Below are 14,515 nucleotides of genomic sequence, written 5' to 3' on the forward strand. Positions count from 1 at the left end.
TTCGTGGTATTAAAACCATGGCAACCATTGCCAACCTATAAGAAATATCATATTTTGTCCTTGGTATATGTTACAAGGATCTCTTCTCTATTATTTGCTTGCATTTCAACCCATAATTGTTTTTATTCTTAAGTGTACGACTTTATAAAATTAAATGAACAAAATTATTACTTTTGAATACTTTGTTTCCATAGTAACGTATGTTATAGATGATTTACCAAACATGTTTATCATGCATTTAAGACACCAGGCCTCCAACTGTCAGAAACAGTCATTGCCACTTGTTTGCTTTGCTGCAAACGTTAACTGTGGGACTCTGAAGATGATGAAAAATGCCATTTTTCAAACTTTAGGACATGTTGCTATGGTAACCATGACACGTAGCAACCAATTTTTGCCTGATTTGAGTTTACGGTATCAAAGACTTTTATCATAGAGAGTTTGGAGAAATTCTGAGACTATGCGTGCCACAGCTCCTATATAAAAGTTCAAGTCATTACAGAGAATAGCTCTTAATTAAACACTAATGATTTTTTCAAAAGAAATCTAATTCATAATTAAAATGCACTCAATTCCATCCTACTTTGCGGTTCTTAATTGGACAAAAATGGTGTTTAAACCTAATAATTATGTAAAGGAATAAAAGTCATTAATCTAAGCGAAAGTTGTCTCTCTTTTCACAAACTCAATGGCCCTTACATGGGGATTCCATAACAAAGTAACTTATGACAAAGCACAGAAGTCTTCTTTTTGATCAGAATAGTTAGTTTTAGGAGTTTCATGATATATTTACGAAGAGTAATGTAATTAGCAGCAACTGAGAAACATTTCAATATACTTTGAATTATTTTGAATTTTAAATTCTTTTTATACATTTTGTCATCTTATACTGCTATATCACAAATTTTTGGTTTTAATTTTCGATGTTTTCGAGGTATGAAAAGATCCACGAATTCATGTCCACCACGAAATGTAAAATTTCTTACGCAAAACTATTAAACAGTTCATGAAATATGATGATAATGAAAAGTATTCAATCTCGAAAGCCCAATAAGTCAAATGCTGACTGACTTTTTCATACTAATTGTTAGGCCATTATTTACACACTGAATTGTCGACGGATTTTTCCGTTATTTATTATCATGACAAGGAGCACATGGCGGGTGTAACCGGTCGGAAGGGGATGCTCACTCCTCCATGGAACCTGATCCCACCTCGGATGTCTTAGAGTTCCGTGTTTGCTCTGCTCCTATTTTGTAATGTTTAATGGACTTTTGAGCTCGAATACTGTTCGTTTTCTCCACATACTTCACGATACAAATTTGGAGCAAAGCAAGCACGTACCTGAAAAGTTAGAGGTGGGATCAGGTACCATGGAGGAGTGAGCAACCCCTGCCGACCGGTGACACCCGCCATGTGCTAATTGTCATGATCGGGGAAAAACCCGGAAAAATCCGTAAACAGTTCGTTGTATAAATAATGGCCTAACAATAAGTACGAAAAACGTCAGTTAGCACAACATTTTACTCAATGAAAGGTTGTATGTGCTGACAAGGGTCGTTGTATCGACTCAAAACTTGAGAAATGATGACTTCAAACGAGACTGTTGATATCCTTGTTTCATCAACTTGTTTGTCAATAGCTTACCTCGTTTTAGAAATGGTTCATATGTAGAGCATGCTCTTGCGTATCGAATCGACTGAGAGACATAAACATGCAGGTGATAAGGGTATATTGCTACATATAGAAGTAAGGGAAGTTGAGGATTTAAAAGTTGAAGTCATCACGTTTATCATAGAGCTTTGTTGTTAGGTTACCATTAAGGTCTTTTTCTAGTAAAATATATAAATATGAAAAAGATGTCAGAATCTGTGGTATCTTTTATTTCAAGCTCATTAGGATATATCGAGTTGACATATGAATGAATGTAACTATTGTTAATTGATAATATGTCGTCGATATATCGACATGTCGAGTTGAAGGCCACAACAAGTGTTTTCTTCTTCTCATTTAGAAGTTGTTGAATAAATTCTGTTTCATATGAATACAAAAATAGGACTGCTAATAACGGGTACCCATGGGAATTCCAACAGATTGTTGGAAGACCTAATCTCAAAAAACTACATACTAGATATAGTCAATCGGAAACTCAAACATCTTTTTGATGTCCTTTTCAGACTACTTGTGTGTACAATCAGAGTGCTTTTAACAAAATAATTTTGGAAATGACCAGTGACAATGTTAGCATATTTATGAGTTCCATTTGTATTGAAAAAACTGATGTCAAAAAGCATGGACTTCAATTTATCGTGGGGAATGGTTGTATAAAGTATTGAAAAGTCGTACGTTTTGATGCTATTGATTTTAGTAAAATTTTGTGATTTCAAATTTTCCAAAAGTTCTTTGGAGTTTTTAAGTATCCACATGATACAAAATTATTTACTCCTTAAGCATATCTTTTTTTGAAATTTAAAGAAAAAAGTTTTAATGACTGCCGTGAATAAAATGACGGATACACTAATTGGAATCTGCGAAACTGGTAAATATTTTGTTTTAGCTTTAAAAAAGACCCAATTATTTCTAAGTTGAAACTCTCAGATGTATTGAATATCTTAAATTATTAGGTGTTAAAACATATTTTATTTTTGTTTATCAAATACTACCGTATGCATGCTGTCTTGTTTCTCAAATTGATTTAGATAAAACCTGTGGATATCAGGAGTTGCTTTAATATGGTAGAGTGTATCACTTGGTTTACTTGTAAAATTTACTTTTCAATATGTTATTATTGTGTGACAATTGTAAAAATTAAGGAAAAGATCAATTTAATTACATTTTTTTCAATTCTTTTGATTAATTAAATAACAAATGTTAAAAGCAAACTAAGAAATGCATCCTGCGCTGTCAGGTAATTCTATCTCGCTTTTATCTAAAGGCATGGGTACATGTACAGCATTGAAATAATTTGAATGGGTTTGACTTTTGGATTTTTTTTATTCGGGTTTTTCACTTTGTATGTAATTTCAATCCACACAAATGTTAATTTTATAAAAGCATACGAATGCTGAAAGCGTACATGCATACACCTGTAGATGGTTAAATTCGATCCAATAGAATTTTTTGAAGTGGAATAAAGAGATTTTATTCTACACCATCTTAATTTGTTATTCTATTGATTTACAATATCTTTTTTCTTATTTTACCCTTATAAATGTTTATGAATTGAGTACTATTTATTATGAAATGAAATGCTTACCCATTTGTACCCTTCAGGAAAAAATAGTTTACCTGTAATGTTTAAAATTATTAAATTTAGAATAAGTTAAGAGTAAAGGTTTCAGGTGAGATCATTATTGTCTTGCAAGGGACAACATGGCTCAATTTTTTTTTTTTTTTTTTTAAAGTTTCATTCTATAGATCATTGCCTTTCTGCAATTTGCCAAGCACTAAATCATCGATACCTGAAAAGCAGACACTGACCCTACCGAAAGACCGAATAATTTTTGCCAATTATTTATCAAAGTGATGCTTAGGTTTTTATTGAAATTAAATTAAATATACAGATTGAATAGACAAATAGTTCATTATAATCAAAACCTATTTGTTGTTCTGTATTAAAGTATTCTGAAAATGATCAATTCTCTATACATTGATACAATTGTGTAAAATGCTCTTGCTTATTCATGGTGATCTAGTAACAGTCCATTTGTTTTCTAATTGTTATTGCTGCGGGGAAAAATTTAAAAGAGAGTATTGATTTTTCCGGCCACTAAAATGTTAGGGGTGATAAATAAGAGATAAAGTGTCCCAAGGAATAGCAATTCTTGACTGGAACATGTATTTTTTAAAAGTGATAGGTAAGTGGATTTTTTTTAATTACTGATAAAAATAATAGTTGAATAGAAAGTGTTATTTTGAGATAAATATGTGACTTGAAGAAAAGAATGGCAAAAAAGGAAAAAAAATCTAGATTTATTTATATTTGGGTATCTAATTACCGTATTAAACTAACGTGTACAGGTCAGAATGATATTCATATTGTCTTCTTCCGCATCTTTAATTTCTTTTACCTTTCATTGTAGGCATTGGGTTTATCTTAAGCTCTGTTTTAGGATCCTTAGTTTGTGTAGAGTTATATCGCGTCACTAATGGAAGGGTTGGTAATTTTGAATTATATACTGAGGAACAGATATTAAAATTGTCAGAACTGGACTGTTCCAGAGGCTGTGTCAAAAGCAAGAAGTGTCTGTCCATCATATTTAATTCTGAAAATAATCAGTGCCATCTTCTCTCCAAAGGTATTTTTCAGAATTTTTCGGAACCCAATCTGCCTCCGAATCTAAAAGTCTATACAAGGAGTGAGTATTTCACTCAATTATTTAAGATTTGTGTTTGAGGATTTTTTTCAGACGATTTGTAATAAAATAATTTAACCAGAGGATAACAGCAACGTTTACATATTTTAAGAAAGACATTTGTAAGATTATGGATATTTTATATTGTAATTTACCTGCATAATATGAACTAATTTTCAAAAAGAACAATTAATTTATTTTGAAATAAATGTGAAAGATATAAATATATATTTTTGATAGATAGAAATAAATCAATCATAATATATTTTTTTTATTCTAAAAAAATCTTAAGTAATGTATTAGTATTTCTGTATATTATTAGGAGGTCTCACGTGTTCTGATATAGAATACCAAGATTTGACTATAAGTGGGACCTGTTTTAAAGTATTTAGCGAAAAGAAATCACAACATGATGCTAATGCGGAATGTGTGAAAGAAGGAGGACACCTTATCCAGCTCACATCTTCAGCAAAGCATGGAATCGTACATGATTTCATAAAATCTATGTCAAGTAGGTCATTTATTATATAATAGAATATAGTATATAATTACGCTGTTAAACGAGGAGCCATTTTTTTATGGAGAGGTTTTTTTTTATCCTATGTCTCCCATGTAATTCGGAACGCAAGAGTATGTTCCAAGTTCGATCAGTTTTTAAACCGAAGCAGGCTACTGACGAATAAGTTGATGTTTAAGGGATTTCAACAAATTCGTCTAATGCCTTTTGCAAACTGTTACAAATTGTATGGGGTATTATTTTTGCACATACAACTTCCTATTGGAGTGACAAGTTTCATAACAAATAATAAATAGTTTATATATTATGAATTCGGATTAATCCGAAAACCTGATCGTTATACAGAGGCCCGTGGCGGGTGTGACTTGTCGACAGAGGACGTTTACTCTTCCTAGAAATCTTACTTCTAATGTTTCTAGGGATCAGATTTTGTGCACTCTTTTGGATTAGCATTGTTGTCAGGATTTAAGAGATTAATCATTTTTTTCATCGTCTTTTTCATAACACAAACATTTTTGAAAAGTTATTGCACAGAAAGATTTTGTTCGTGGTACTTTTATAAAGAAACACATATAAGTCGTTCACAAGAAAAGCCTGGCCACATCATTTCAGTTAGATGTTTTTCCTGTCTGTTTTTATTCCCATCATTGTAATGTAGTTTTACTGGTAAAGATTTGTGCCCTTTCAAGTTACTTTAGCAAATGGATTTCGTTGGCGTTAATATCAAACATGATAATAAAAATTTTAGAATATTAAAGAAAAATTACTAAATTTTACTGAATTTGAACCAGGGTATAAAAAGTCACTTAGTTTATTTTGTTATATACATCAGTGCTTCAACCACATGAGTAATGTCTTCTGTTGCGAACTATGCACTTAAACTTGAACTTGATATAACAGGATGAGCTATTTCGTTGTTGGTTTGATTTTTTTTCTTATTTTCACCAATCGAAATCTGATATAATCTTTCTATATAAGCCTATCAAAAAATACGAAACATTTTAAGAGCTTGTCCATCGGAATTGATGTTTTTAGTTTCTAAGCTTACAGATAAGCCCCATTTTCAGCTCAGTATGACTGATTATTGAAAGTAAAGACAAAAAAATATTAAATATTCTAATTGAAGTTCACTCATAGAATTTAAGGGAAATAGTCAAATTATGAATATGAAACTTGAAAGCATGCCATTACCTTTTTATATTATAGATATCTACAGTAATTCAAATGTTTGTAAGATTTATTGTTTTCTAATCCTGCTTCCCTTGGTATACATGTAATAATGAGAATCATTGCTAGAAAGTATTAATGACACTTCATTTCATATACATCATACCTTTTATATTATTTATTTCGAAAAAAAATAATAATAATAAAGTGCGTTTTCCTTACTAAAGTTTTTATATATTTTTTAACATATTCTTTAATTTCCAACTTTGCTTGGAAAAAAAAATATTGTGTTAAGGAATTCCACTTTTGATTTTTGGATTATAAGATTATAAGATATCGATCATTGATAGATGTATATTGTATAATGACAATTCTCTTATGATATTTAACTTTTTATACTCTTCCTTATATATATAAAGAAAGTCTTAGATATTGTGTTAAGTTTCACTTAGGATTTTATGCTTAGTCTTGCCTGTTTATAGAGACGTATGAGCATACAGCGATACCAAAAGATACCAAGTTTTCTTATTATATTTTCTAAATAAAATAAAGAAGTATTCATAGCTTTTCTTTATAACCAATCTTTTTTCCGGAACACATGGTCACAGAAACATATATTAAACAAAATTTGCTATGTGCCTTCGTTTCCATGGTAACAGACCATGGAAACAGAATATAAAGATTGAGAAACTGAGATTTTAAGCTATCTTTAATTTTTATTCAGCATCATAAATAACAACTCTCAAGTATTACACTTCGTTGCCACTAATGGTATTAAGAAACTATTAAGAATATATCTCTAAGTAAGTGGAAACCATTCATACATTTGGCATACACTTCAAATCCTGAAAAACACTTAACATTTACTAATGAACGGTGTATCATGATCAAACGTAACCACAAACACAAGTAAAACAATAAAAAAATACTTTCATTTTTATGAGATGTGGAAATTTTGGAATTTCCTTAAAAAAATTATTTCCAGTCATATATAAATATGCACTGTTAAAAAAACATAGGAACAGAAGAAAACATACAGAAAGTTAATTTGAAATCAATTTTTGATTTACAACCTTAGCAACCATTGCCTACCATTAAAAACATGAAATTTCTTCCTTAAAAATATGTCACAAGGAGTTTTCTCTAATAGGGAAATAATGTAAATACATGTTTAATTTTAGAATGTTTTCAAAAATGCCATTTTTAAAAACTCTTTGTTATGTTACCATGATAACCATGACCCATAGCAAACAAATTTTTGTCTGACATACGTTTATATTATCAAAAACTTTGGTCAAAGGGAAATTGGAGAGATTCTAGGACTATGCGTGTCAAGGCTTCTATTTAAGAATTCCATCAATACAGAGAAATTGCTGCGAAGGATGTCAGCTCCATAATCAGGAACAGAAAATTCTTAAAATCATTAAGTTAAAAATTCCCAAAATGAAGCTCAAAATTGAATTCTTTTCCTGCAGTAATGCTCATTGCATCCACATACGATTCAAGGTTCATTGAAGTCTTCGAAACGGACTTGTAAAATATTGACATTTGTATCCAATAAAATTACAAAAAGAACTTCATTTTTAGAGAAATCGATATTGCATTTATCAAGCTTGGATACCAATTATATCTATTAACATGATGAGAAATAAGAAGTGATCTGTGATGTCTAGCAATAACAGCACAAGCTTTTACACTATGTATTATATTTAAACAGAAGAAGTAATGTAGCATATTAGTATTAATAACAAACAACTTTCTTCATATGCCTAGATAATATTTTTTTTAAATCCTAAAATATATTTGGTGATCTATTTTCAATTAAAAATGCATAGCGGATACTTTTATTCGCTTTTCCTGAAAATATATTTTAGACTTGATAATTTTCCTTATATAATGTTATTAACTATGATGATGATACCATGGAAATATATATATATATATAACTATGAGAATATGGAGATGTTTCTGTAAGCGTTTTCAATTACGCAAATCCTGATTTTCAGAACATGCGTATTTTGTTAACTACCTTAATTCTTCTTTAACATTTTCGTTTAATTTTTTTTCATGATTTTCAACAGAAAAACTGTCAATAATTTAAAATGAAACACTTTTACAGGTCCGGGATTTTTTATCGACGGAAGTGACGCAGTAATGGAAGATGATTGGCGTCTCTCTGACGGAAATCCTCTCTACCTGAATTGGAGTCCTGGAGAGCCACATCCCTGTTGCAAATTGACTGAGGACTGTGTTATTATGTTTACCAACGGCGGGTATAATGACATGGGGTGTGGAGCGAAGTTTTCATTTATTTGCGAAAGGCAACCACTTCCTGTTATATAAATCACTGTGTTACATGTATATTGTAAGATTTCATATAAGTAAATTAATTCAAATAGAAAGATTTTCTTTAGAAATTCATGCTTTAGAATTAATACTGCACTCAATAAATGCTTGTGAAATTTCCGGTTGGGGTTTGTACTGATTTTAACGCATATTAACATTCGATAATATATGGCATGTAAATAGGATAAAGTCAGTTATTTCCATTGTTCATTTTATACAATTAAATTTTGTATTGAAAAAACATTAGAATATATCGTATAGCCTGGTTTGCCTACATCACAATGACTTACGTCACAAACATAGTAAACGTTACTTTTAAAATACGTACAGGACATACAGGGCATAAGGAGAAATATCTTATTTTTACACTTTATGATGGAAAATTAAATTATAAGGAATTTATTTAATTGCTACCCAAGTTATACTGGTACATGTATAACCTGGGTTGAACGGTTTACACTTTTTTTTATTAACCGCTTCGCGGTTTATAAAGCGTAAACTGCCCCAACCCAGGTTATACTAGTATAAATTGGGTAGCTATTAAATCCATTCCTTAAATGACGTGGTTATATCCTACAAATTATAACAGAGGTGTACTATAAATATGTGTATTCAAAACTATTTATATACAAATATTGTATAGCAAATAATTTGTAAATATCCGTCAATCGTAATTAAATAATCATCTTTATATAACAAAAAACAAAATTTTGTAACAATCCTTCTAACTTCATAACATACTAAAGTACAATAAACAGAAAAAAAAATATGAGAATATATTGACGTAGACATTAATATGCATGAATTGCATTAAGAATACGACTTTCTATTATAGTAATTGAAAGGCAGAGATGTTTTACCAGGTGGTAATTATAAATTCCAGGTGTGGGAGGAGTTTATTTTGTACAGGTGTGAATGCCTTGAGGGCAAGCAGTCTACCTGTGGTCGTTTGTCCTCTAATCCCTATACACAGGAAGTGATTTAATACACAGTAGAGTACTCAAGAAGTCAAACCTTACCAGTGTTGGGATTTTGAGATGATTTGAATTAGAAATTTAAAGTTGTAAATAAAGTTTAATATCAATATTTTTTAAATTTGTAATTATATGTGTGTCAAAACATCCCCACCCTGTAAAAATATTATTATTCAAAGTATTTGTTGAGGTTAAAAAAAATTATACCAAATTTTGATATATATTTATATATCATTATCATTTCAAATACTAAAGGTGTATATACATATATTATCAACCTAGAAATTCAATAGTTATACAGCTTCTCTATTGTTTATACCATGTGAGGTAAATATCAAAGGATCAAAAGTTAATTTGAAGGTCACCAGGAGTGTCAAACAAGGTGTACAGGGTATACACAGGGACTAGGAAGTAAATGTCAATCAAGTTCTAGCACCCAATAACGTACCTTAATGCACTTGATTGACAGGGGTACAAAGACCAGATATTTTTGAAGACAGTGCTTAAAATCTCTGCCTTTAATTAAGCAGTAGAAGTAGTACATGAAGAAAACGTGAGCATCTTTTAATATCTTGGAACTTTTTCTTGCATATATACATGTATTTAACCTTATTACTTGTAGGTATTTTACTGACTTATAAAATCATCATGGAGATTTTTTTTTCTAAAAAAGGAACGTGTTCAAGAAAACTGATGTTATTATCCTTACAACAAGCTAAAATAAATTTCATTTTAATTTTGTGAAAGTATTGAATTATTGAATACTTTTTACAAGAATAAAAATGCTGAGAATAAGAGTTATACAATGCATTACATTAATAGCTAAAATATGAAAAAAATTCAAATATTATAACAATTATCATCATGTAAACTCTGAAGATCAGGACGACAATATATTGGGCAAATGCCTGCACACTTTTCTGTCGTTGTATTGGATGCAAGTATAATAATTTTCCTTCAGCTAGAAACTATGCAGTTTTCTCAGTATATTATGACAAAAGCGACGATATGTTCAGTAGCTGCAATATATCCTGTGAAGAGCTATCCTATAAAATCTTGATAATAAGTTCACATGTATAAAACCATGATTTTTTTATTTTTAGGATTTGTCTATTTTGAAGAAAAAGGCTTACTTTGAAAAAAGTTAGCAATACATATAGATTTTAATAATGGGATTCATGAATATGTTAAATGTTAATACTGTTGTGTTTCGTCTATAAAGAATGTCGTTTAAGATTAAAAGCATCCTCTGTTTAGTCTTAAAAATAATTTAAAGCAAAAAATGTACATACATTTACATAATTATAAATCTGATGTACACACATTGAATTAAATATCAATGAATAAACAAATAATAATTTTATTGTAAAAATGTAATAGTTTAAACGATTTTTTTTTCAAATCAGCATCAATAAAAGATTGTGTGTTATACGGATGGTTCGAATATTAGAATCAAAACGCAGGAGTCAACCTTTGTTCTCAAATTCAAAAAGAAACTATTGTTTTCATCAATTCACAGCTTTCTGACCTTGATGTATGATTACTTGTACTAATGAACTCCATCATTTACACAGAATTATTTTGTAAGAATATGAATATGAAAAAATAAAATTAACATATTCTTTAGATATTTAAAACAATGGCACATGCATTGCATATAATAGCATGGGTAGATCTTAAGCATCACATACAGTGTATAAAAAGAAAACAACCGAGACTTTTAAAATATTTTTTTAAAAGCCTTAATTTGTTAAAAATGCGTAAAATAAGACGGGGGGGGGGGATGTACTTAAAGTATGTCATCTACTTTGGAATAATGGCGACAGGAACAAAACTTCATATGTTTTGATTATAACGAAGGGTATTGAAGTAGAAGGGCTGATTCAGTGACATAAATGCTAAACAAAATTTTTAAAAAAATATTTTCCCATACTCATTTTATTCATTAACGTAGTAAATATTTCACAAGAATTTAATTAAAGAAAGAAACTGGTTACAGTAGCCTAGTGGTAGGGCGCTCGCTTCGTGATCGGGAGGCTCGGGTTCGATTTTCGTTGGTCGGAACGCGTCAAACCTAAGATGATAACAGAGGAAGTGACTGTTTCTTCTCCAAGCGAAAGTCACGGGTCTATTGAATGAGACCTTAAAAGCCCAGGTCCCGTGTCACGGTAGGAGTTGGCACAATAAAGAATCCTCACTGCTCAATAGCCCTGAGTGCCGAATATAGGCCTAAATTTGAAGCTATTTACCGGCATACGGTGACGTCTCTATATGAGTGAACAATTCTCGAATGGGACGTTAAACAACATACAACAAATCAACAATAAAAGAAAGCAGAGAGGTTTACATGCTTACAGCATATACAGAAAAAGATTTAAATAAAACAAAACTTTCAAAAGCTACTAAGGTACAAGATACCAGGGCAGGGTTCTCCATGAGCTGTTTTACTATGTCGGCCCCGACACTTTAAAATTTTCCTCGACATAGTAACGATTCAAATTTTATGCGTACGACAATAAAAATTTTGCGACACAGTAAAATCTGTGATAATCAGAAAATCAGAACGTAAATTTTCTCTAACTAAAACTTTATTTAAAAAAATCTACCGTGTTTCAATTTTTAAGGCAGAGCACTTAATTATCTCCTAATTAGGGCACTTTGTCTTGCTTCTCCGTGCATAATCAATTTTCTCCTAGACCCTCGCTGGATTTTACGCATGAAGGAACAAAGATAAATAATTTGTTTTTACAATTCCATTGACCGTATACTTTGCTACATGTGGTTGCTTTTTAAAATATTATTTCAAAATTAAAAAAAAATATTATAAATATATGTCTTTATACTTCAGAACCCCGTCTCTAGAATCATGTTGGCGCTGTGAGTCAAACATCGTACCGTAAACATTTCATTGATGTAAATGTATTGTTGAAGAGTTTAAAGGCACCCCCTTAAAGTATTTTACTATTATATAAGTTTTTTTTTAAATTCTGTAATTCGATCAACTGACAAAAATCCGGCAAATTTACTGTAGATCGACTGCATCGACCAGAATTTCCTCTGCTCTTCAGAGCATGTGTAAAACATGAAGTTACATGCACAAAAATATCAAGGTTTAATATATATTCGTACAACTTGTAGATAGTGATACAAGTATATTATACAATTTTTTTTTTAAATTAAAGGAATCGTGCTTTTTTTACGTTGACAATGTTGACAATGGGGGGTGGGGGTGGGTTTATAGTTGATTTGTCTTATACATGTAATACAATGTATGCACATTTTTATATGGATACATTGTAACTGCTTAAGATATCCATTAATTTATTTTTTATTAATATGCACGAGCATACCATTTGTGTAACAAATAAGGTTCACGTACAGTCTGCAGCAATGATGGAGAACCCTGCCAGGGTTTAATTTTTTCATAAGATAAATTTCTTTAAAAAAAAATTAGAGCTGATGTATTGTATTCGTCTAAGGATTAAATATACGAAAGATGTACATGTATCTGTTATATGTACTCCTAATGGTATTACGTCATATGGATCAATTTACAGATAATTCATTGAGCTTGTATCCTTGTCATCAATTTCCCATTTAATTGCCTTAATAAGAAAAAAAATAATATTGTCTTTTCTGATTTAAAATATTTTCACAATTGGAAATAAATAAGCTCAGCATAAAAGCTTAATTATGAGTACACTATAGATTTCTTTAAAGCCTTCGAAAACTATGAACTAATTTGTTTAGATTTTCTATAGATCATATTAAATGAATTGACTCAAATGGATATTTTTAGATTAACAAACGTTCGCCCTACATAAACCATTGATGAAAATATTCGGAAATAATGGCTCATAAGCGAAAAAGTTATAACAATATTATGCTTATAATACATTGTCTATTACACATGGTTTTTTTTTCACATATCTCACAAGAATTAAGTTAAATAATAGGTGAATTATCATTAACATTATTAAGCATACCATGTGTGCCTTTAATTTTAATAAATGCTTCAAAAGCAAAATGCAATACATGAAAATGATTAGAACATTTGATCCATATATTACGTTCTTTTTGCTACAGTACTTGGAATATATTTGGAATAAACAGGTCTGTAGTCCAAGGATTTTTCCGTTTATCCGATCATAAAAAAGAGCAAACGGTGGGTGTGAACGGTAGACAGGGAAAGCTTACTCCATCTAGGTACCTGATCCCACCTCTCTTTTCAAGGTCCGGGTTTTTTCCTGAAAACACGGTCATGGTGTTGTCACGTTTGCCTTCGATGAATGCATAAAATACACGTACTTGCTGCTTCTATAGACTAATAAGAGTTTGCTGAATAGTGTAGCACAAATTAAACAGTAGCAATAAACACAACAAATTAGTAACTTAATTGGACGATGAGATGACAGAAAGAAATATGGAAGGAACAAAAATGTAACAGAGTTTAGATAATATTATAACGTTGTTCACAGAGGAAGTCTATCTCTGCAGAGCATGGGACATCGTTGTTATTTCCATTCCCAATTATTATCATACAATCTTCGAATAGTTTGCAGCAAGGATCAGGTTCATTGGTATGCCATTGTATGTGCAAGGCCCTTCCGTCAGACAAACGCCAGTCATCTTCAGTTATTTCGTCACTTCCGTCAATAAAGAACATTGATACTGAAAATATATTTTTTTTAAATCTAATATACTGTTTCTGTCCGTTTAATGGACTAATAAGCAAACTGATTCAATTTAGATAAGACTTGGAAAAAGTAATTGTAACATTAAACCACCATATTTATGTATTAATGAGTATAAATCCCCGAAAAAAAAATCCTACTTTTCATCGCTATCATTTACCTGCACTTCCGGGAAGACTTTGCATAAATTGAATAACTCCAAAATGTTTCGCAACTGAATCAATCTGAACAAGAAATCCGTTTTCCCTGGCACATTCTTTCTCTGCATCATGTTTGCTTTTTTTGATGTAGTTTGCCTTGAAACATGTATCACTAAGAAGAACGGATTCTTTATATCCGGCAGAACACTTGGGAATAACTGAAGAAGTAGTAATGTATTTTAGTTTTTACTTTTTATTTCTTTAAATGGTTCAAACAATTTACACACCTTTATTTTTCATGTGCGCCAGGAATAATGTAAAA

The 14,515-nt window shown here is 30.6% G+C and overlaps 1 protein-coding gene across 1 annotated transcript; it reads left to right on the top strand.

Moving 5' to 3' along the window:
• Nucleotides 1-2,505: 2,505 nt before the first annotated feature.
• LOC133184832 (snaclec agglucetin subunit beta-1-like) lies at nt 2,506-8,382 on the top strand. The gene is made up of 4 exons (XM_061319912.1): nt 2,506-2,539; nt 4,083-4,358; nt 4,678-4,866; nt 8,159-8,382. The coding sequence occupies exons 1-4, from the start codon at nt 2,506-2,508 to the stop codon at nt 8,380-8,382; spliced, it is 723 nt and encodes a 240-aa protein (XP_061175896.1).
• The last annotated feature ends 6,133 nt before the right edge of the window (nt 8,383-14,515 follow it).

The sequence above is a fragment of the Saccostrea echinata genome, unplaced genomic scaffold, assembly GCF_033153115.1.
Source record: "Saccostrea echinata isolate AGI-Se365-2 ecotype Australia unplaced genomic scaffold, CSIRO_AGI_Sech_v1 ptg000011l, whole genome shotgun sequence".
NCBI classification, from domain to species: domain Eukaryota; kingdom Metazoa; phylum Mollusca; class Bivalvia; order Ostreida; family Ostreidae; genus Saccostrea; species Saccostrea echinata.

Coding starts and splice junctions, on each gene's coding strand:
- LOC133184832 (XM_061319912.1), top strand. CDS start 2,506: ATGACGGATACACTAATTGGAATCTGCGAAACTG. Junction 2,540..4,082: donor AATTGGAATCTGCGAAACTG/GTAAATATTTTG, acceptor CTTTCATTGTAG/GCATTGGGTTTATCTTAAGC. Junction 4,359..4,677: donor TCTAAAAGTCTATACAAGGA/GTGAGTATTTCA, acceptor GTATATTATTAG/GAGGTCTCACGTGTTCTGAT.